Genomic DNA, 21628 nt, shown 5'->3' on the forward strand with positions numbered 1-21628 from the left:
TGAGATGAAAAATAGATGAGGAAGCATTTTGTGAACAACAACCGTAATTCAATGTTTTAATATGATTATTGATAATAATAAAAGTGGCCCCAGGTGAACGCACCGAATTGAGGGAAGGCTAATTATACAACATTATTATACAGGAACTGGGCAAAGTAGATAGGATCAGCCGTCTGAATCTACATCTGATATGTGGGTGGTTTTCAGGATCAGCATGTCCTTGTGAAGATGAAAGCTGAGGATGGCAATGGAGAAATGGAAGAAGGCAACAGCAAGCAATCCATCCTACTGTTATACCAATAAAATCAACCTAATTACTTATTCATTGGTAATACAACAATGCATTTTTCTCTGCTGCTGACTGCTACTGTGTCTTTTTGATCTTAATAACAAAATAAAAAATTACATGTAATTTATAAATCAAAAAATACAAAATTGCCTAACTAATTATCTTTGAACATTCCCTGTTCTCTATATGCTTTTGCCCCACTGTATGATACCTTCTTTGCTCTCCAAGTGACAATAGCAAGGTTTATAAGATCATATGACCATAAGATATAGGAGCAGAGTAAGCCATTTGGCCCATCGAGTCTGCTCCACCATGTGATCATGGGCTGATCCAATTCTTTCAGTCATCCCCACTCCCCTGCCTTCTTCCCATACTCTTTGATGCCCTGGCTAATCAAGAATCTACCTATCTCTACCTCAAATGCAACCAATGACTTGGCCTCCACAGCCACTCATGGTAACAAATTCCACAGATTTACCACCCTCTGACTAAAGTAATCTCTCTGCATTTCTATTCTAAATGGACGTCCTTCATTCCTGAAGTCGTGCCCTCCTGTCCTAGATTCCCCTACCATGGGGAAGTAACTTTGCCATACCTAATCTGTTCAGGCCTTTTATCATTCAGAATGTTTCTATGAGATCCCCCCTCATTCTCCTGAACTCCAGGGATTACAGTCCAAGAGCTGCCCGACTTTCCTCATACTGTAACCTGGAATTTGTTCCTGGAATCATTCGCGTGAATCTTCTCTGAACCCTCTCCAATGTCAGTATATCCTTTCTAAAATAAGGAGCCCAAAACTACACTTAATACTCCAAGTGTGGTCTCACGAGTACCTTATAGAGCCTCAACATCACATCCCTGCTCTTATATTCTATACCTCTAGAAATGAATGCCAACATTGCATTTGCCTTCTGCATCACCAACTCAACCTGGAGGTTAACATTTAGGGTATCCTGTACAAAGTCTCCCTTTGCATCTCTGCATTTTGAATTCTCTCCCCATCTAAATAATAGTCTGTCCGTTTATTTCTTCCACCAAAGTGCATGACCATATACTTTCCAACATTATGGAATTGTCCCTGAGAAACTCAGAGCCAAGAAAAAAACAGATTCAGACTGCATCTTCTCAATGGCAGGAGTTTGGACGGTTTGCAGCATGGAATTAATGATAGCAGTGTAATTAGGAAAAATAAACCTGAGAGAATGCGGCAGATTCATGTTCCACCAAACCATGGGCACACTTCCCATGTACTGCCACACTAATCTTATTTATCAGAGGACAGATATTGTTCTACAAGCCTCTGAAGACTACTACATATAGTCATGCTGGTGGCAAACTGAGTCTGCACACAAACTTCCTATAACAGCAGCCTAAACTTATGTGACAACTGGATGAATTTCCTCCACAGCAACCAGACATTGATACAGAGGAAGCTGAGGCATCAGCCATCATGTGCTATACTGCAGTTGGTTCCGTGAGCATGATGCTGGAGTTAACCATTCTCACTGTATTAGAAGGTTGGGTTCCAGGCAACATCATGCACAAGGTCGATGCTGGACTCTTCAATACACGAAAGAGCTTATGTGATAAGAGTTAAAGGGGCTGGTGGGCAGAATATTGAGTAAGAAGAATTAGGTAAAAGGATACCACTCACTATTATCACTAGCCACAGTAATGGCTCCACAATAATGGCAAGCACTTTTCCTTCATGGTGTATAACGGTAAATCCGTGTCTTTCCCTGCTACTTAGTAGGTCCTGCCAGCAATTTTCTCTCCAATTATTACTGAGGAAGCTTCTTAGGGGTAGGATTTACTGACATCTGGAAAAATGTGTATTTATTAGGGAGAGTATGGACTTGTGTGGGGAATATCAAGTCTTACAAACTTGATTAGTTTTTTGAGGAGCTGATGGGGACGATTGGTGAGAGTGGGCCAGAAGCGGCCATGCTGCAAATCTAGCATTCGCATCTCAAAATCTGTGCATACTCCCAAACTTCATCCGGACTTGCAGGACATTCAGAAATCCACCTTCTGGCAATGATGAGGTAGTGGATGGCTTCTGCATGGTCTTTAGTAAGGCATTCAATGAGGTTCTGTGTAGTCAGTTGTGTTGGTGTGTGGCCAAGTGGTTAAGGCATTTGTCTAGTGATCTGAAGTTCGCTAGTTCGAGCCTTGGCTGAGGCTGACTGTTGTGTCTTTGAACAAGGCACTTAACCACACATTGCTCTGCAATGACACCGGTGCCAAGCTGTATGGTTCCTAATGCCCTTCTTTTGGACAACATTGGTGGCATGAAGAGGGGAGACTTGCAGCTTGGTCAACAGCTGGTCTTCACAAAAAAAAACCTTGCCCAGGCTTGTGCCCTGGAAACTTTCCAAGGCGCAAATCCATGGTCTATCAAAACTAACGGAGGTCTTCCAGTCAGTTGATCCAGAATTTTGAAGCATATGGGATCCAAAGAGACTTGCCAGCTTGAATTTGAAGTTGCTCGATAATAGAAGACAGAGGGTAGTGGTAGAGTGGTGTTATTTTCAGTGATCACTGGAGAATGGTGAACAATGATGTTCCACAGGGACCAACACTGGGACCTCTTGTTTGTTATATGTACAAATGATTTGGGAGAAAATGTAGCTGAGCTGGTTCGCAAGTTTGCAAACCGCATGAAAATTAGCAGTTGTGGATACTGAGGAAAGTTACCAAAGGGTGTGGCAAGATATTGAGCAGTTGGGTATACAGCAGTTGTAAGTTTAGGCAAAGAAAGGGTAGATGGAGTTTAATCTAGATAAGAGTGAGATTATGCAAATTGGATTACACAATTGTAAGAGGAAAGTATGCAGTAAATGGCAAAACCCTTTGGAGCATTTATGTACAGTGAGATTTTGGGGTGTAAGTCCATAGCCATGAAAGTGGCAATGCAACTAGATAGGATAGTAAGGAAGGAATACAAGCCTTTATCAGTCAGGGCATTTAGTATAAAAGTTGGGAAGACATGTTGCAGCCATATAAAACTTTAGTTAGGCCACACTTGGAGTATTGTGTGCTGTATTGTTTGCCGCATTACAGGAAGAATGTGGAAGATTTAGAGAGACTTCAAAAGGGGTCTTCAGAGGCTGAACAAACTTGATTGTGCGGCAGAGAGGTGACCTGACATAAAAGTATATAAAATCATGAGAGGCATCAATAGATCAAATGGGCAGAGTCTTTTTCCCCAAGGTGAAAATGCTAATACATGAGAGTATAGATTTAATGTGAGGGGGGATGCTTTAAGGAGATCTGCAAAAAATGCCTTCTTAACAGAGAGTGGTAGGTTCCTGGAATGGGCTGTCAGGGGAAGTGGTGGAAGCAAATGCAAAATCAATGTACAAGAGTGCTTTTCTTATACACATTAGAAATTAAGATTATGATCTTAACGTAAAAGTTTTACAGTCTTAAAATGATTGGGGGGAGAATTTCAGTAGTGGTCTCCCTTTTCATCCATTTTTAAATTTCAAGAGAAAAATCATAAAAGCTGAAAAGCTACTTTAAAAACATTCATTGCATTGTCTCTTCATTATATCTCAATTTTTTGTGAAAGGTTCAGTTTCATATCAAGTTTAGTTTTACTGTTTTGGGACTTAATTTGTCCTTTTACAGAGCTATATGGTTGGTTCTATTTCATCTGAACTGTGCAATTTTAAAGTGATTAATTCAGTTCTATAAGGATAATTAAGTTTTATAAGTTCATAACTAATAAAATAAAGTGGCTACTTGAACAATGCCTTTGATATAATATAACAAATAGGCTATAGATTTATTAAGAACTTTCAAAGTCTACCTGGTGGTCCGAAATTTCCTCTATCTCCTTTAGAACCTTGATCCCCTTTGGGCCCTCGGCAGTGGAAGCAGACACAGTAAGATGGGACCATATCTGTGTTGAAAAGATAGTCTTGGTCTGGAAGGGGACATAGGTTGTACTCAACAGTTGAATCAGGAAGTCCACGGCTTGATGGTTGCCCAGTTTCATTTTGAGGGGTACCTTCCACAATTGTGAGCAGAATCAAAACTGCAATTATATTCAGCATTCTTAATCTGGCTCCAAAACCTGTGGATGTGGAATATTCAGACTGAAAATTACTTACACATCATTTGAAGGATACCCATGCTATAAAAAACTTGCAATACCAACAGACTTATTAAAGCACGACTACAAGTTTAACCAAGATCATTGCAGTGATGTATTTTCTCCAAAATGTCTCAGCTGTTTCCTGCACATCAGCCTCCATATTTCCTTTCATGAATTATCTGCATGCTGCTTAATCGCAAAATGCTAATCCATTTTAAACCATTCCGCTGAACCAACGCATGATTTTGCTTTGTTATCTGAAGAAAGTATGGGCCTATTTTTTTGTTGGAGGGAACTAGAACTGAACACCATGTCCTACAAATAGCAACTGACAATAAATAGCTAATTGATTTGCATTTTGCAGTGTTTTCTGACCAAGAAAAATGGAGCAGAACTTCCAAAAATTTCCTCCTTTACTTCATAAAGAATTATGATATAATTTACATCTATTTAGGCAATAATATACTTGTCCATCTGATTCACTGCACTTCTGATGACACAGCATGCCTTAATGTCATATGGAAGACTCAATATAGATTATATTCTAGAGTAAAATGTAAATACATCAATTTTTGACTCAGAAATGAGAAAGCTACCTATAGAGATAAAGCAGGTTATAAAATTGGCAAAATCTACTGAGCTATATTCCATCTCTACAAATTGCAAAGGCAGCAAAATGCAATTAAGTATAATTACATTTATGTTTAGTTTATTCCATAGTAGCACTTCATTGTTCTTCACAACCATCAGAGGATGAATCACCAGACTGACATTATTCTAAGAGAATACATTTCCTATGTTGCTAAAAGAAGTGAGGCATTTACTGATTTTTTAATTCAGTGAATTTCTGAATATCTTTCAGGGTTCTTGAATTCTTTTGCTTTGGGGTTGTTCCATACTGCCAGCAGCAAAGGAGTAGAATAACTGCTCAGGTTCTGGCTGGACTCTATCCTTAATATTTCTTTTAAATCCTCTCCTTCCCAAGGCACTATTCACACTTCCACAGACATTAGGGGCAATAGTAACATCACATTTGTGTCTGGGAATAAGTATGCGATGCAATCCTATACTTCTACATATTCCTTGTTGATTTCCAGGTCTATACAATTAAAAAAAACAGAATGGTCTGTGATCATTCTGAGGGGATGTCAGCAGTTCACATAAGCTTTAACAACAGTGCATCAGAAATTCATGATATTGTCAAAATAGGAAACACAAGTTAGTATTAAAATAAAAAGAAACAGAACTAGATAATTATGTTATTCCATCTTTCAAAAACCTCTTGCATTAAACTCAGATTCTGAACAAAAAAACTTATTGATCTGTTCCTCGAATATACTCAGTAACTGCACCGTCATGGTTCAATTAAGCAAAAAAATTCTGAAGTCCCATTATCATTGGGTAAAGGAATCTTATCTGAACAACTTGGCCTGACTTTGTCAGAGTAAAGAATCCTCTTTACTCTAGAGCAAATCTTTGATTCATTAGCAAATTTAGATGTGTTACACTTGGTCCCCTCATCCAATGCACTCTGAACATACATATAAACATCACATCACATTAGTCTCAAAAGTCAATTCATGCTTAAGCTTTTAACACAGGAAGAATGGTTATTTATTTCAAATAATGTATAGATCATTGAGTTAAAGTTACATAAACAAAATTTCAAATTGCATATATCAATATGAATTCTTTACATTTTATATCAATTATAACCTCATTGCCTTACATTGGCATGTATAATAAAACAACAGTAAGAAGAATGCAATACAGCATCAAAACCCAAATTTCCTCAGTAGGTAAAACAGGTTATATACATAAAGCTTCCTCACCTGTTGAGGTGCAGATCCCCTGAATTGAAACGATTAGTTGGATCTGAGATAACGGTGCTTGGTTTTATAGACCCCTTTTCCCAGGTGAACATCATAAATTAATCATTGTTCCCAAACACATTATTCAGCATGGCCTAGATATGACAATGAGATAGAATTATAGTACTTTTGAGATCTATACTAGAGGAAGTAAGATGATGCATTATAATCATATCCATTGGGTTCATATTTCCTTCGTTGCTCCAAATTCTTTTGCTTGAGCAAGAGAATAGTTTGCTACACATATCTGATATGATCATTTGTTCTGATGTTAATACATTTGGGGTTAGATTACAGGTTATTAAGCTTTGCATAAACCATTTTCTGGCTATATCGTTAGAAAATACAATTCTCCACAGGGAACTCAGTCACCCACTTTCACTGAGTTACAAATGGAGATGTTGTACAGGAAGTGTAGCAGATTTATAGGTAAATACACATATAATGTGGTTACATTTAATTTCCTCCACTGTGCTAAAGAGTGGATATGCTTTAATATGAATAGAATGAAGGGATGATGTGTGTGTGTGTGTGTGTGTGTGTGTGTGTGTGTGTGTGTGTGTGTGTGTGGGTGTGTGTGTGTGTGTGTGTGTTTGTGAGAGAGAGAGAGAGAAAGTGAAAGAAAAGTGATTAGTGGACAATGTTTGTAATAAAGTAAATTAATTTTGGAGGCAATTTCATAAGAATGGTGGTACATATCATGGTAAAGCAGGCAGTATTATTAATCATTTATTATTTACTAAAAGTGACACTTTAAAGTAAAACAATTAAGGCAGCTGACCTTTATTCCATGCAAGTGAATAGTCAGGAGTTGCTGTTAATTTAGTGAGCTACACCAGAATAAAATAATCTGCTTAGGTTGCAATTTTTCTCATCTAGGCCTAGAATAATTTATCTTCCTGCAGACCTGATTTGATTGGGTTAATATTCTTTTATCCAGTATAAATGTACAAGCCATTTATTGAATAACATTCCCAAGTACATGATTGTTTTTCTGAACTTACCTTAAACTGCCACACCATCTTCTTCATTAACAAATTCCAGTTAGTTCTATTTCACTTACAAGTAAGTTGCTTGTTTCTCTCCAAACAACCTCCTATAAGGAATGTGGAAGACAAAAATTCTACATCCATATCTTGGCAGGTTCTACCTACCATAAACTTACACTTGCTAAGAGGGTATGAGGAAAATCTGCCCTTTGTTCAGCAACCTCTCTCACCTCTGATCTATCAAATCCTAGTTCACAATTCCTCAATATGGATAGCCATTGTCTGCTTCTGTCTCTAGCAGAGTATAAACAGAGAAGAGTCCCACATAGAAGAGAATAAGCACACACAGTGCAGCAGGGTAACCTCATGGGATAATCACATCAGATATAGCACAGTTAAAGAAAGAAACAAATTGCATTCCTGAAAAATTTTGAAGAATTTCACAATCAATTAAATACTTTTGAGGTGTAATCACTAATGCAATGTAGAGAGCACAGAACTGAATCTAATTTAACAGCAAAAGATGATAATCCACCTTTTAGATGGTAATAGTTAAAGGATAAATATTGTTCAGGCCACCTGGAAAGATATTCTGCTCTTTTTCCAATACCATTAAGATAAACTTGAAGATCCAAACAAATGGGCAGATGGGAACATAAACTTTAACTTCTTATCTGAAAGAAGGCTTTTGGCACATTAGCTTTCATAAATCAATGTATTGCGTATAGAAGATGGAATATTATGTTGAAGTTGTATAAGAGGTTAGTGAGGCCTAATTTGGAGTCTTGTTTGCAGTTTCGGTCATCAACCTGCAGGAAAGATGTAAACAAGGTTGAAAGAGGGCAGAGAAAATTTGCAATGATGTTGCTGGATTATAAGGAAAGCTTGAATATGTTAGGATTGTATTTCTTAATGTCATGCAGAGTGAGCCAATCATCAGCCTTGCAAATAGACCACTGTGGAGTTAAGAATATTACCCTATTGTACACGGCGATATGGTGTATAATTTTATTATATTACTGAGGATCAATTTCTACCAGAAAGTCAATGCAATTAAATTTTAATGCATGGCATCTACTATTATTTTACAGATTAGTATTATTATTTCCTAACTATTACATGATTTTAAATACACTGAAGAAAATATTGAAATACAATGGATGGTGTGTGTTACTAACTGCCTGATAATAGTTTCAAGACCTTATTATGTGTCCTAGAAGCATGTATAACACAGGGAAAATATGATTTCCCTAAAGCTTTGCTCACCTCCCTGGACTTCTTGGGGCTGTGCTTAGGCATAAAATGTCTTGATGTTGAGGACAGCCACTTCTACCTTACCTCTGGTTCAAGAGTTTGAGGTCAATTTTTTTTTCATTTATCATTCAACTATGGGTATTTATAAATCATAAAACAGGTATGTTAACTATTGGTGAGTTTTTAAAAATTATTTATAAATACTCAAAAGAGCTATAATTGTCTGGAGTAGATTTACACTGTCACTATTATTATAGTAATATTTTACATGGATACTAGTTTCATTGACTCAGCGGCCTTGCCAGTATCTAATAGAGTGACTACTGAGTGTACATTTGTAATCTTCTGCTGCTGTAGCCCATCTGCTTCAAGGTGGATATGCTATGCTCTTCTGCATGTCACTGTTGTAACACATGGTCATGTGAGTTATTGTTGCCTTCTTAACAGCTTGAATTAGTTGAGCCATTCTCCACTGACTTCTCACATTAGCAAGGCATTTTTGCCCACAGAATTGCCACTCACTGGATTTTTTTTGTTGTTTTTCACATTATTCTTATGTAATTCAAGATTGTTGTGTGTGAAAACCACAGAACTGATTTAAATACTCAAATCATCCTGTCTGGCACCAACAATCGTTCCACATTCAAAGTCACAGAGATCACATTTCTTCTACACTCTGATGTTTGGTCTGAACAACAACTGAACCTCTTGACCATGTCTACATGTTTTTTTGCACTGAGTTGCTAATAACTCATTAGCTAATAACTAATAACAGATTAGCTATTTGCATTAATGAGAAGGTGTACCTAATAAAGTGATCACTGAGTAAAAAATCTGTATGGGTATTGACTGTATATAAAATTAAAATTCAGCATCATGATGATGTCAGTGTTTAGTACAATTTTACTCACCTCAAAGTCAGAACATTATGCAGATAAAGATGCCCCTCAGAGACTGGAGATATAGATGGATCAAGCTTTTATTTGATCAATAAAAGCATGCATGTTGATAAGAATCTCTCCAAAAGTGAGAATATACAAAGACAATGCTTAAGGATACTGCTATGAACAACAAAAATATAAACTCCAGATGCTGGGCTTACTCAGCTGGTCAGGAGGTATCTGGGGTTAAAGTTAATGTTTCAGGTCAAAGACTCTTCATCCTGCCTGACCTGCCTGTAGTAACGTGTAGTTATTTGAGTTACAGTCACCTTCTTGTCAGTTTGAACCAGTCTGACAATTCTTCTCTAACCTCTAACAAGGTGTTTTCACTGAAAGACCTGCTGCTCACGGGATGCTTTTTGCTTTTCACACCATTCTCTGTGAACTCTAGAGACTGTTGTGCATGAAAATCCCAGGAGTTCAGCAGTTTCTGAGATACTCAAACCACCAAATCTGCCACCAACAATTATTTCACAGTCAAAATCACTTCTCTTCCCCATTCTTAAGTTTGGTCTGAACATTAACTGAACTTCTTGATCATGTCTGCGTGTTTTTATGCACTGAGTTCCTGATTAGATATTTGCATTAATGAGCAGGTGTACAAGCATGCCTAATAAAGTGACCAGTGAGTGAGTATTAAAATATCTTGACAGGGAAGGTGGGGTTAAACAGGATAAGTGGTGGTTCAGCAATTTCTGATGCACAGGTTTACAGGACTATACTGAGGAGCTATAATCCTCATTGGTCCTGAAATACTTATTCACTGAGCATCAAGTGCATTCTGCCAAATCAGACATCTTAGCTGATTTTATCAAGCCTTCTCTTCTGTATGTCATCTGTATATTTACTATTATATCTCTCAGCTACATGTGACAGGCTACATAGTTTTGCTTTAATCCACTTGTATTAAAATTTACATTAATTGATAATTGTTTTGGTATTTGTGACTACCCCTTTCAAAGGAAACTCCTCCAACATTCCCAACTGCACCTGGAAATGCCTTCAATGCTAATTGTCATGGAAGGCTAGTGAACCAAGAGATTAGGTTAAAATGTTTGGTGATATAAGATTATTTTGAACTAGCAGATTGTACCACTTGGTACAATGTTAGAACTGTCCTTTATAACAGAGATGTGTACTTATTGTGAATATTTTAAGTTCAGTGAGTATACAATCAGAGTAATGTTGCACAGACATAAACATACACTTATTTAGGATACTTCAATGGTCAAACACTTTTTTTATATACTAAGATGAATCTTTTAGATCACTTATCCTACAGAACTTTCTGCAGTGAGGAAGAAAATAGTTACAACTGATCAACAAAGGACATGAAAATGAAGCATCAATGAGCTGCTCATTGGCAGAGGTGCTGGACTGGGTGTAGTCCATGTTGCTGCTTGCTACAGGAAGGCATCGGAGTTGGTGTGCGAAGGCAGTGTGAAGTGCAACCATGGGTGATTGTCTTGGATGATTCTCTTGTGATCACAAGACCCTGTTGGATTTTGATGCTGTAAGAGGTTGCAGGCCTGCTTCTCTTGTTTGGTGGCACAACAGACAGCAGGGAAACTGTCATAAAGGGGACTAGGCCTCAAGCTGTGGACTTGCCTGCTGCTGCAGTGCAGGAGAAGAGACACCGGAGGCGGTGTAGCATGGCGTTCATGCCCAGTTAGGGGCTATCGCCTCCCATTGGTTTAGCCCTCCAGTGTTCGGTCAGTGGAATGACAAGCTGGATTGCATGCGTGTTTGACTGCACACTGCCGCGAACTGCACAATCAAATATTACTCAGGGACTTGGGCTATATATATGATTTTTTGCACGATTGCGTGTGTGTTCACTATTGGGAATGTGCTGTTCACATTTTGCACCTTGGCCTTAGAAGAACGCTGTTTCGTTCGGCTGTGTTCGTGTATGATTGAATGATAATTAAACTTGAATTTTATTTGAATAGTACAATTAGGGTCAAAATATGTTTTGAGAGTATTAGGATGAAACTGGACTGAAAATATCCCTGACAAAAATCAAAGTAAAAAGAACTAAGTCTTCTAATCAGGGGGCAAAATATAATAGCTCACAAGTTAAATTTCACAAGTGGTGTGCTGCACCTTGCCACCTCTGGGCTTATAAGATACTGAGCTCCCTAAAACATATCTATGAAGCTTCAGAGTGGGCAAGATCATGCTCTCCTTCAAAAGCAAGAAAACTCACTTGTATCTTATGTTAAGGTTCTCTTCAGATGTATTGCTGGATCAGACTCAGTGAAACTTGCAGGGTCATGAGGTTTATTCTGCTATGTTGCTTATTCCTTTCAGGAAGTAATTGACTCTTGCTTGGCAAGAGGATGCATATCAAACAGACACCACATAGCAGCTCAAGTAAGTAGCTATTTCAAATACCATTTGTGGCTCATCCAGTTTATCATTTCAGATTTCTTTAGGTAATTTATCCAAGTGACTTATTCACTGAAAACTCAAACAATGAGTTAGAAAGAATCATAGAGAAGTACGGCAAAGAAACAGGCCCTTCAGCCCATCTAGTTCTTGACAAACCATTTAAGCTGCTTACTTCCATCCACCTGCACCAGGACATTGCCCTCCATATACTTACCATCCATAGTTATCTTAAATGTTGAAATCAGGCTTACATGAACCACTTGTGCTAGCAGCTCATTCCACACTCTCATGACCCTCAGAGTGAAGAGGTTTCCTATCAAGTTCCCCTTAAGCTTTTCACCTTTCACCCTTAACCCATGACCTCTGGTTGTAGTCCCACTCATCCTCAATGGAAAAAACCTGCTTGAATTTACCCTATCTACGCCCTTCATAATTTTGTATACCTCTATCAAATCTCCTTTCAGTCTTCTACAAGGAACAAAGTCCTAATCTATTCAATCTTTCCTTATAACTCAGGTCCTCCAGATCCAGCAACATCCTTGTACATTTTCTCTGTACTCTTTTAACCTTATTTACATCTTTCCTGTAGATAGATGACCAAAACTGCACACAATATTCTAAATTAGGCCTAACCAATGTCTTGTAGAATGCCTTATACAAGTTGTTGGCTAATATTTCGATGACCATCAGGCTCTTGAACAAAAGAGGATAAGCATACTCATTTTAGAACTCTTTTATCTTGTTATTTCATGCTCATTATTTATTACTAATTATTTAAATCTGCATTTACACATTTTGTTGTCCATTGGTCCTGTTTACAGTAACTGTTTTTCTATGCCCGCAGAAAAAGATTCTCAGAGTTTTATGTGGTGACAGGCATCTGCTCTGATAGTAACTTTTACTTTGAACTTTGATGCAATAAAGCTGACAAGCTGAGGAAAGTTATGGTGCATGCATATTCAGAGAGCCACTGGGGCCCACTGAAGTGATCCCAAAGAAAGAAGATTCTGTATTTATATTCCACATGTTATCAGGATATTTCAAACAAAGAAAGTGAAATCATGGAAATAATGTAGTTTGGACTATAGAAGGAAAACTATGTTTTAATGAAACTTAGCAACTTTTTTCTACACCTTTCAGATATTCACAAGTGCAAATAAAATATTTGTGAAGGGTTGTAATTAACAGCCCAGAAATTATGATTAGAGCCTCTGCCATCTCTTATCTGTCTATCTTGATGTCTTGAAAATGTTCCATCTGGTGATAATCTCATTTTATTTGTACATTTCTATCTTTGTTCTTAATTTATCCCATTTATATAATCATCTTAACCAATATTCCATTTATTCAATTGAGAAAATTTAACAATATACTAATTTCTTTCTCATAATTAAATCTACCTTTAAATGTCCCACTTCATATAACCATATAACAACTACAGCATGGAAACAGGCCAACTAGGCCCTTCTAGTCCATGCTGAATGCTTACTCTCACCTAGTCCCACCTACCTGCACTCAGCCTATAACCCTCCATTCCTTTCCTGTCCATATACCTATCCAATTTTTTTTAAAAATGACAAAATCGAACTTGCCTCTACCACTTCTACTGAAAGCTCGTTCCATAGAGCTACCACTCTCTGAGTAAAGAAGTTCCCCCTCGTGTTACCCCAAAACTTTTGCCCCTTAACTCTCAACTCATGTCTTGTTTGAATCTCCCCTACTTTCAATGGAAAAAGCCTATCCACATCAACTCTATCTATCCCCCTCATAATTTTAAATCCCTCTATCAAGTCCCCCCTCAACCTTCTATGCTCCAAAGAATAAAGACCTAACTTGTTCAATCTTTCTCTGTAACTTAGGTGCTGAAACCCAGGTAATATTCTAGTAAATCTTTTTTGTACTGTCTCTAATTTGTTGACATCTTTCCTATAACTCGGTGATCAGAACCGTACACAATCCTCCAAATTTGGCCTCTCCAATACCTTGTATAATTTTAACATTACATCCCAACTCCTAAACTCAATACTCTGATTTATAAAGGCCAGCATACCAAAAGCTTTCTTCACCACCCTATCCACATGAGATTCCACCTTCAGGGAACTATGCACCATTATTCCTAGATCACTCTATTCTACTGCATTCCTCAATGCCCTACCATTTACCATGTATGTCCTATTTGGATTATTCCTATCAAAATGTAGCACCTCACACTCATCAGCATTAACTTTATCTGTCATCTTTCAGCGCACTCTTCTAACTGGCCTAAATCTCTCTGCAAGCTTTGAAAACCTACTTCATTATCCACAACGCCACCTATCTTAGTATCATCTGCATACTTACTAATCCAATTTACCCCCCATCATCCGGATCATTAATGTATATAACAAACAATATTGGATCCAGTACAGATCCCTGAGGCACACCACTAGTCACCGGCCTCCAATCTGACAAACAGTTATCCGCCACTACTCTCTGGCATCTCCCATCCAGCCACTGTTGAATCCATTTTACTACTTCAATATTAATACCTAATGATTGAACCTTCCTAACTAACCTTCTGTGCGGAACCTTGTCAAAGGCCTTACTGAAGTCCATGTAGACAACATCCACTACTTTACCTTTGTCAACTTCCCTAGTAACCTCTTCAAAAAATTCAATAAGATTTGTCAAACATGACCTTCCACACACAAATCCATGTTGACTGCTCCTAATCAAACCCAGTCTATCCAGGTAATTATATATACCATCTCTAAGAATACTTTCCATTAATTTAACCACCACTGACATCAAACTTACAGGCCGATAATTGCTAGGTTTACTCTTAGAACCCTTTTTAAACAATGAAACCACATGAGCAATACTCCAATCCTCTAGCACCATCCCTGTTTCTAATGACATTTGAAATATTTCTGTCAGAGCCCCTGCTATTTCTACACTAACTTCCCTCAAGGTCCTATGGAATATCCTGTCAGGACCTGGAGACTTATCCACTTTTATATTCTTTAAAAGATCTAGTACTTCCTCTTCTTTAATCATCATAGTTTCCATAACTACCCTACTTGTTTCCCTTACCTTACCTTCTTCTTAGTGAATACCGATGAAAAGAAATTGTTCAAAATCTCCCCCTTTGGAGAAACCCTTTGGATTTATTTTTACCTTACTTGCCAAAGCAACCTCATATCTTCTTTTATCTTTACTAATTTCTTTCTTAAGATTCTTTTTATATTCTTTATATTCCTCGAGCAGCTCATTTACTCCATGCTGCCTATATTTATTGTAGATCTCTCTCTTTTTCCGAACCAGGTTTCCAATATCCCTTGAAAACCATGGTGCTTTCAAACTTTTAACCTTTCAACCTAACAGGAACATAAAGATTCTGTACCCTCAAACAGATTATTTCAGGTTATTTCATCAACAGATTATTTCAGGCAGTCTTGTTTTGAAGTCCAAATTATATGGATCAATTAAACAAGTAAAGTTGACATTTTAATTAGGTCATTGATATTTCAACAATTGCAGAAGATTTTCTTAATCTTAGGAAGATTTTATGTATTGGTATCCAGTCAAAAAGCCATCTTCAACATTCTTAATATATGCTATGCTCAAACACAACTATAATTATGTTTCATGTATTGGGCAGAATTATATTCAACATTGATCATCCTAAGCTTGTTAAATATTCAGCTGGAGACCACATCTCAATCAAATATTATAAAGACATCATGCTCAGTATTCCTAAAAGGGCCTGTATTTAGAAACACACACAAAATGCTGGTGGAACACAGCAGGCCAGGCAGCATCTATAGGAAGAAGTACAGTCAACGTTTTGGGCCGAGACCTTTGTCAGGACTAACTGAAAGAAAAGATAGTAAGAGATCTGAAAGTAGGAGGTCAAGGGGGAAATCCAAAATGATAGGGAAAGACCGGAGGGGGTGGGGTGAAGCTGAGAGCTGGAATGGTGATTGGCAAAAGGGTTACAGAGCTGGAGAAGGGAAAGGATCATGGGACGGAAGGCCGAGGGAGAAAGAAAGGGGGAGGGGAGCACCTGAGGGAGATGGAGAACAGGCAAGGAGTGATAGTGAGAATGGTAGACAGAGAAAAAAACTGGAGGAATAATAATTAAATCAATAAATAAGGAATGGGGTAAGAAGGAGAGGAGAGGCATTAACAGAAGTTAGAGAAATCAATGTTCATGTCATCAGGTTGGAAGCTGCCGTTACACTTCCTCCCTCACCACCATTCAGGGCCCCAGACAGTCCTTCCAGGTGAGGCGTCACTTCACCTGTGAGTTGGCTGGTGTGATATACTGTGTCTGGTGCGGCCTTCTGATAGTTGGTGAGACACGATGCAGACTGGAAGACTGTTTCGCTGAACCCCTACGCTCTGTCTGCCAGAGAAAGCAGGATCTCCCAGTGGCCACACATTTTAATTCCACGTCCCATTCCCATTCTGATATGTCTATCCATGGCCTCCTCTACTGTCAGATGAATCCATACTCAGGTTGGAGGAACAACACCTAATATTCCATCTGGGTAGCCCGCCCCCTCCTGTCTTCTCCTATCATTTCAGATCTCACCCTCCCCATCACACTTTCAAATCTCTTACTATCTCTTCTTTTATTTAGTCCTGATGAAGGGTCTTGGCCCAAAACGTCATCTGTGCTTCTTCCTATAGATGCTGCCTGGCCTGTTGTGTTCCACCAGCATTTTGTGTGTGTTGCTTGAATTTCCAGCATCTGCAGATTTCTTCGTGTTTGCTGTGTTTAGAAAGTATTTTTGAAACACTGGCCCAGATTATGTAGCAGTAGCCCTACTTGTGACCAGGAGAACATTCTACTTACCTTGCAGTTTTTCCACTGAGAATTTTTTTGAGAAAAGCCACCTCTAGTAGTTGCGTCAAGACATTGCATTGTTACAGGACCTTCCTGTGACGGATATTATCATAAATGGGGAGGATGGGAGTCTAGTACAAGTCTCAACACAAACAGTTTGAAACCTATATTTTTGCCAAAGCTGTCAGAAGTATTCAAAAGCTCTCCAAATTATATTAAAAAATTGAAAAAAGTAGAAAAAAATCTTTTAGATAAATATAACAAATAAAAATAATCTTAGTAGCTGTTCTCTTTCATTGAAATTGATGGAAAAGGTCATAATCATAAATTTGAGAAGCCATGCAAACAAATTTAATGATAGAAAATCAGTGCAGTTTCACACTCCCAAGTTGGACTTCATAAATATCAGATTGTACTTCTGAAAAATACCATGAACAGGTAATGCAACTCTTAGACCTCAGTATTCTCAAGTACGTTCTGAATTAAATTCCCAGCTAAGTGCTCACTACCTGGTTTGAGCATAGAACTATGAATTGCTTTGTCACTTAAACAAGAAGGAAGATGTGTTTTGTAAAAATACAAGATGTCAGCCAACTCTTTAAAGAAACTGATTGTATAATGTAAGTTGCATGTAAATAAGAAGCTCAATGGTACTGTCGTTAATTTTAAAGGTCCTGATGGGTTTCTCTACCTCCCCCAATATCAATACCTATTGGTAATGCCAATACCTATTCTGATATGTAGTTTTTCACCGATTGTGGCAGAGTAACTCAGAGACAGTATTCTGGGTGCTTGGATTTAGGTGAGCAGGCTGGCTTGGAGATCAGTGACTAGTGATGGTAGAGTCTGGACAAAGAAGAATGACCAAAGAATGACAGCAAATAACTTAAAACTTTCAGAAATTCTAGTCCAGAGCTAAGAAAGTAACATTTGATTTATCCAGGAGTATCTGGGAAGACCAAGCAGACAGAAGAGATAGCATATGCTATGCCATAGCTTTCCATTTGATCTGCAGAAACTTGTGGGGGGGGGAGGGGCGGAATCGAAAGAGAAGTTGTTGAGGGTAAAACAGTAAATACTATTTAAAATCTCAGTGTTAAATAATATCTCCAGCTGATAAAGCATTGAAACAGGCTCTCTGACCCATCCGTCTGACCCAGGCTCATCCCATTTGTCTGCTGGTGGTCTACTTCCCTCAAAAGCCCTTCAAAACGTCGAGATCACCTGCTCTCCTAGATCCAATCTCCCAAAATTCTGCTTCTGATTCACCCTGCCATGATAATTCTGCATATCCTGATAGGCTTCCCCGCCTCCCTCAATATGAAATGCCAATTCCTATTCTGATGTGTAGTTTTTCATTGATTCTATTGTATTTCTTTGTCCTATTATGAATACCTGCAAGAAAATGAATCTCAGTGTAGTATATGGTGATGTATACTTATTGTACTTTATTCAGAGATACAGCATGGACAGGCTCTTCCAATTTAGCAACCCACCTATTTAACCCTGGCCTAATCACAGGACAGATTATAATGATCAAATTAACTACTAACCAGAACGTCTTTCAAAGGTGGGAGGGAACCCAGCACCTGAAGGAAACCCACACCCTCAAGGGAAGGACATACAAACTCCTTACAGATGGTGTCAGAACTGAACTCTGAACTCTGGGCTGTAATAGCATTGTGCTAACTACGGCAAATGTACTTTGAACTTTGAAACCACACAACATAATGCTGCTACTATGATCCCTGGCAGTGTATTCCAGCCTCTAAACATACATGCATAAAAGATTCCCTTCTTGTCACTTTTGCTTTATTTGTTAATTACCTTCAACCTATAGTATGTCCTCTGGATCTTGACCTTCTGAAAATGGGAAGATTCCCACTTTCATTTTCTTTCCTTCAACCTCCTCTATTCAAAAGGGAACAGCACCAGCTTCTGCATATTATCCCAGACTGTGGTACCCTGAACCGAACACAATACATAAGTTAGATAAGAACTGTGGTAAACTATATATACCTGTCTGGACATGCCCCTCTGCTGACTGCTCCTGTGGCTCCTCCCACAGACCCCTGTATAAAGGCGATTGGAGGCACTGGTCCTCCCTCAGTTTCCAAGATGTTGTGGTCTCTTTTGCAGCTAATAAAAGCCTATCGTTCACCTCCCGTCTCTGAGAGTTATTGATGATGCATCAAGAACAAGAATAGGTATAGCAGTAAACCATTGAGCCTGACTCATTATTAATCAAGATCATGGCAAATCATCCACCTCAGCACCAGTTTCCAGCTCTATCCAAATATCCCTTTTGTATCATATAACCTTATAACCATATAACAATTACAGCACGGAAAGAGGCCATCTCGGCCCTTCTAGTCCATGCCGAACACTTACTCTCACCTAGTCCCATTGACCAGCACTCAGCCCATAACCCTCCATTCCTTTCCTGTCCATATACCTATCCAATTTTACTTTAAATGACAATACCAAACCTGCATTCACCACTTCTGCTGGAAGCTCATTCCACACAGCTACCACTCTCTGAGTAAAAAAATTCCCCCTCATGTTACCCTTAAACTTTTGTCCCCTAAGTCTCAACTTATGTCCCCTTGTTTGAATCTCCCCTACTCTCAATGGAAAAAGCCTATCCACGTCAACTCTAACTATCCCCCTCATAATTTTAAATACCTCTATCAAGTCCCCCTCAACTTTCTACGCTCCAAAGAATGAAGACCTAACTTGTTCAATCTTTCCCTGTAACTTAGGTGCTGAAACCCAGGTAACATTCTAGTAAATCTTCTCTGTACTCTCTCTATTTTGTTGACATGTTTCCTATAATTCAGTGACCAGAACTGTACACAATACTCCAAATTCGGCCTTACCAATGCCTTGTACAATTTGAACATTAAATCCCAACTCTTATACTCAATGCTCTGATTTATAAAGGCCAACATACCAAAAGCTTTCTTCACCTATCAAAATATGTTTTCTTCTCAGTTGTGCTCTTTCAGACTTAGAAATCAGACATTTAGTTCCCTTGGCCAAACTGTTGATACAAATTATGACTAGCTGGGGCCTAAGATCCCTGCAGTGCCCCACAAATCACAAACAGACAGACAGAGAATGATCCATTTATTCATACTATTTACTTCCTCTCTTATCCCTGGATCTCAATTCCATGTACTCTAACCTTATTTACCTATTTCCTGTTTAGGACTTTGTAGAAGACTTTGAAAACTTCAAAAACATCACAGCCACTGGTCCTCCCTTACTGATTCTATTACTCACATTCTCAAGAAACCATAGCAACACACAAAATGCCAGAGGAAGTCTGGATCAGGCAGCACCTATGGAAAAGAGCAAACAGTCGATGTTTTGGGCAGAGACCCTTCATCAAGACTGGAAAAAAGGGGGAGGAGTCAGACTAAGAAGGTGGAGTGGGGAAGAGTAAAAGGTATAAGGTGGCAGATAATAGTTGAGAATAGGAGAAGGGAGAGGTGAAGTAAAGAGCTGGTAAGTTGATTGGTGAAAGAGATAAAGGGCTGAGAAGGGGGAATCTGATAGAAGAGGACAGAAGAACATGAAAGAAAGGGAAGGGGAGGGGGGAGAACCAGAGGGAAGTGATGGGCAGGTAAGAAGATAAGGTGTGAGAGGGAAACAGGAATGGGGAATGGTGAAGGAGATGAGGGAAGGCAATTACCAGAAGTTCAAGAAATCGATGTTTATAGAATTAGGTTGGCGGATGGAATCAAGATGCTCAACAAAACAGTCTCCCAATCTTCATTGGGTCTCACCAATACACAGGAGGCCACATCAGGAGCACCAGATACAGTAGATGATCCCAATAGACTCACAGGTAAAGTGTTGCCTCACCTGGAAGGACTGTGTGGGCCCTGAATAGTAGTGAGGGAGGAAGTGTCAAGGCAGATTAGAGGCAGACCACATCTGGAGTATTGTGTACAGTTCTGTTCACCACACTAAGGAAAAGGCATAATTGTTATAGAGACGATGCAGAGAAGATGTTACCTGTATGGGTGCATTACAATTATAAGGAAAAACGAGTGAAGAGTTCTGAGAGATGACCCGAGAAAGTTACATAAAATTACAAATCTGATAAATAGGGCAGACAGTAATTGTTTTTTTCCCCAAGACAGACGTATCTAACAAAAGAGGGCACTGGTTTAGGTTGAGAGGATGTGGGTTAGAGGTGATCTGAAATATTGTTTGTTCACACAAAGAGTGGTTAGCATCTGAATGTGCTGTCTTTAAGAGCTGGTGGATGCAGACACTCACAACATATACAAAGCAACTAAACAAGTATTTGAATCACCAAGGCACAGAAGATTACTGACCTTTCAGCACAACATTGTGGGTGAAAGGGCCTGTCCCTGTGCTGTACTGTTCTATGATGGTTGAATGGCTTGTTTCTGTATTTTTTTAATGCTATGCTCAGCTTTATGCATGTTTGATGTTTCACAAACATTCTTCCAAACATTAAAATAACAATACTATACACACATACTCTACTTTTGATGGAAAACATGTGATGTGCTATAATTGTAAATGGGTTAGAGTGCAGGCATAGAATGATCACTCACAGTAAAATCATGACAGTATCCTGTGTTTGCAAATACCAATATGATGCCAGCATTACCATTCTGGACTGCTGATGCTTTCTGTGAAAAGTTTGCCTGTCTCCTTAACACATGACTTTCTTCTGGTGCTCTGGTTTCCTCCCAGATCCCAAAAGATTGTATAATTTTCCACCGTGAAAAGCTTCTAATGTGTAGATGAGTGGTAGAATTTGTGAAGTGAGAGAGGGACAGTTGATGGTAATGTGGGAAGATAAAATGTGTTGGAGCAGGATTAATATAAAAATGAGAGCTTGATGGTTGAAATGACTTGTTTGGGAATGAAATGAATGAAGAGTACAAAATACGTTACAAGGATGGTGGCAGAA

General features: G+C 38.6%; 1 protein-coding gene and 1 long non-coding RNA gene across 18 annotated transcripts in view; one reads left to right on the forward strand and one right to left on the reverse strand.

Annotated features, from left to right (window-relative positions):
* LOC132380680 (uncharacterized) overlaps positions 1–21628 on the forward strand; it is a 104437-nt gene that overhangs the window by 67940 nt on the left and 14869 nt on the right. The gene's annotated exons all lie outside the window — the stretch shown is intronic.
* The window catches only part of LOC132380597 (complement C1q and tumor necrosis factor-related protein 9-like), a 79005-nt gene that overhangs the window by 21909 nt on the left and 35468 nt on the right, over positions 1–21628 (reverse strand). For 8 of the 16 annotated variants that reach the window (XM_059949584.1, XM_059949560.1, XM_059949569.1 and 5 more), the window contains 2 exons: positions 6224–6357; positions 4104–4370 (listed from right to left, as the gene is read on the reverse strand). In XM_059949584.1, the coding sequence (XP_059805567.1) occupies positions 4104–4350 (247 nt within the window). In that variant the 5' untranslated portion in view covers positions 4351–4370; positions 6224–6357. Of the gene's footprint in view, positions 1–4103; positions 4371–6223; positions 6358–18498; positions 18637–21628 lie in introns of all 16 variants that reach the window. The other 8 variants (XM_059949523.1, XM_059949631.1, XM_059949530.1 and 5 more) reach the window with 2 other exon arrangements.

The sequence above is a fragment of the Hypanus sabinus genome, chromosome 2, assembly GCF_030144855.1.
Source record: "Hypanus sabinus isolate sHypSab1 chromosome 2, sHypSab1.hap1, whole genome shotgun sequence".
NCBI lineage: Eukaryota > Metazoa > Chordata > Chondrichthyes > Myliobatiformes > Dasyatidae > Hypanus > Hypanus sabinus.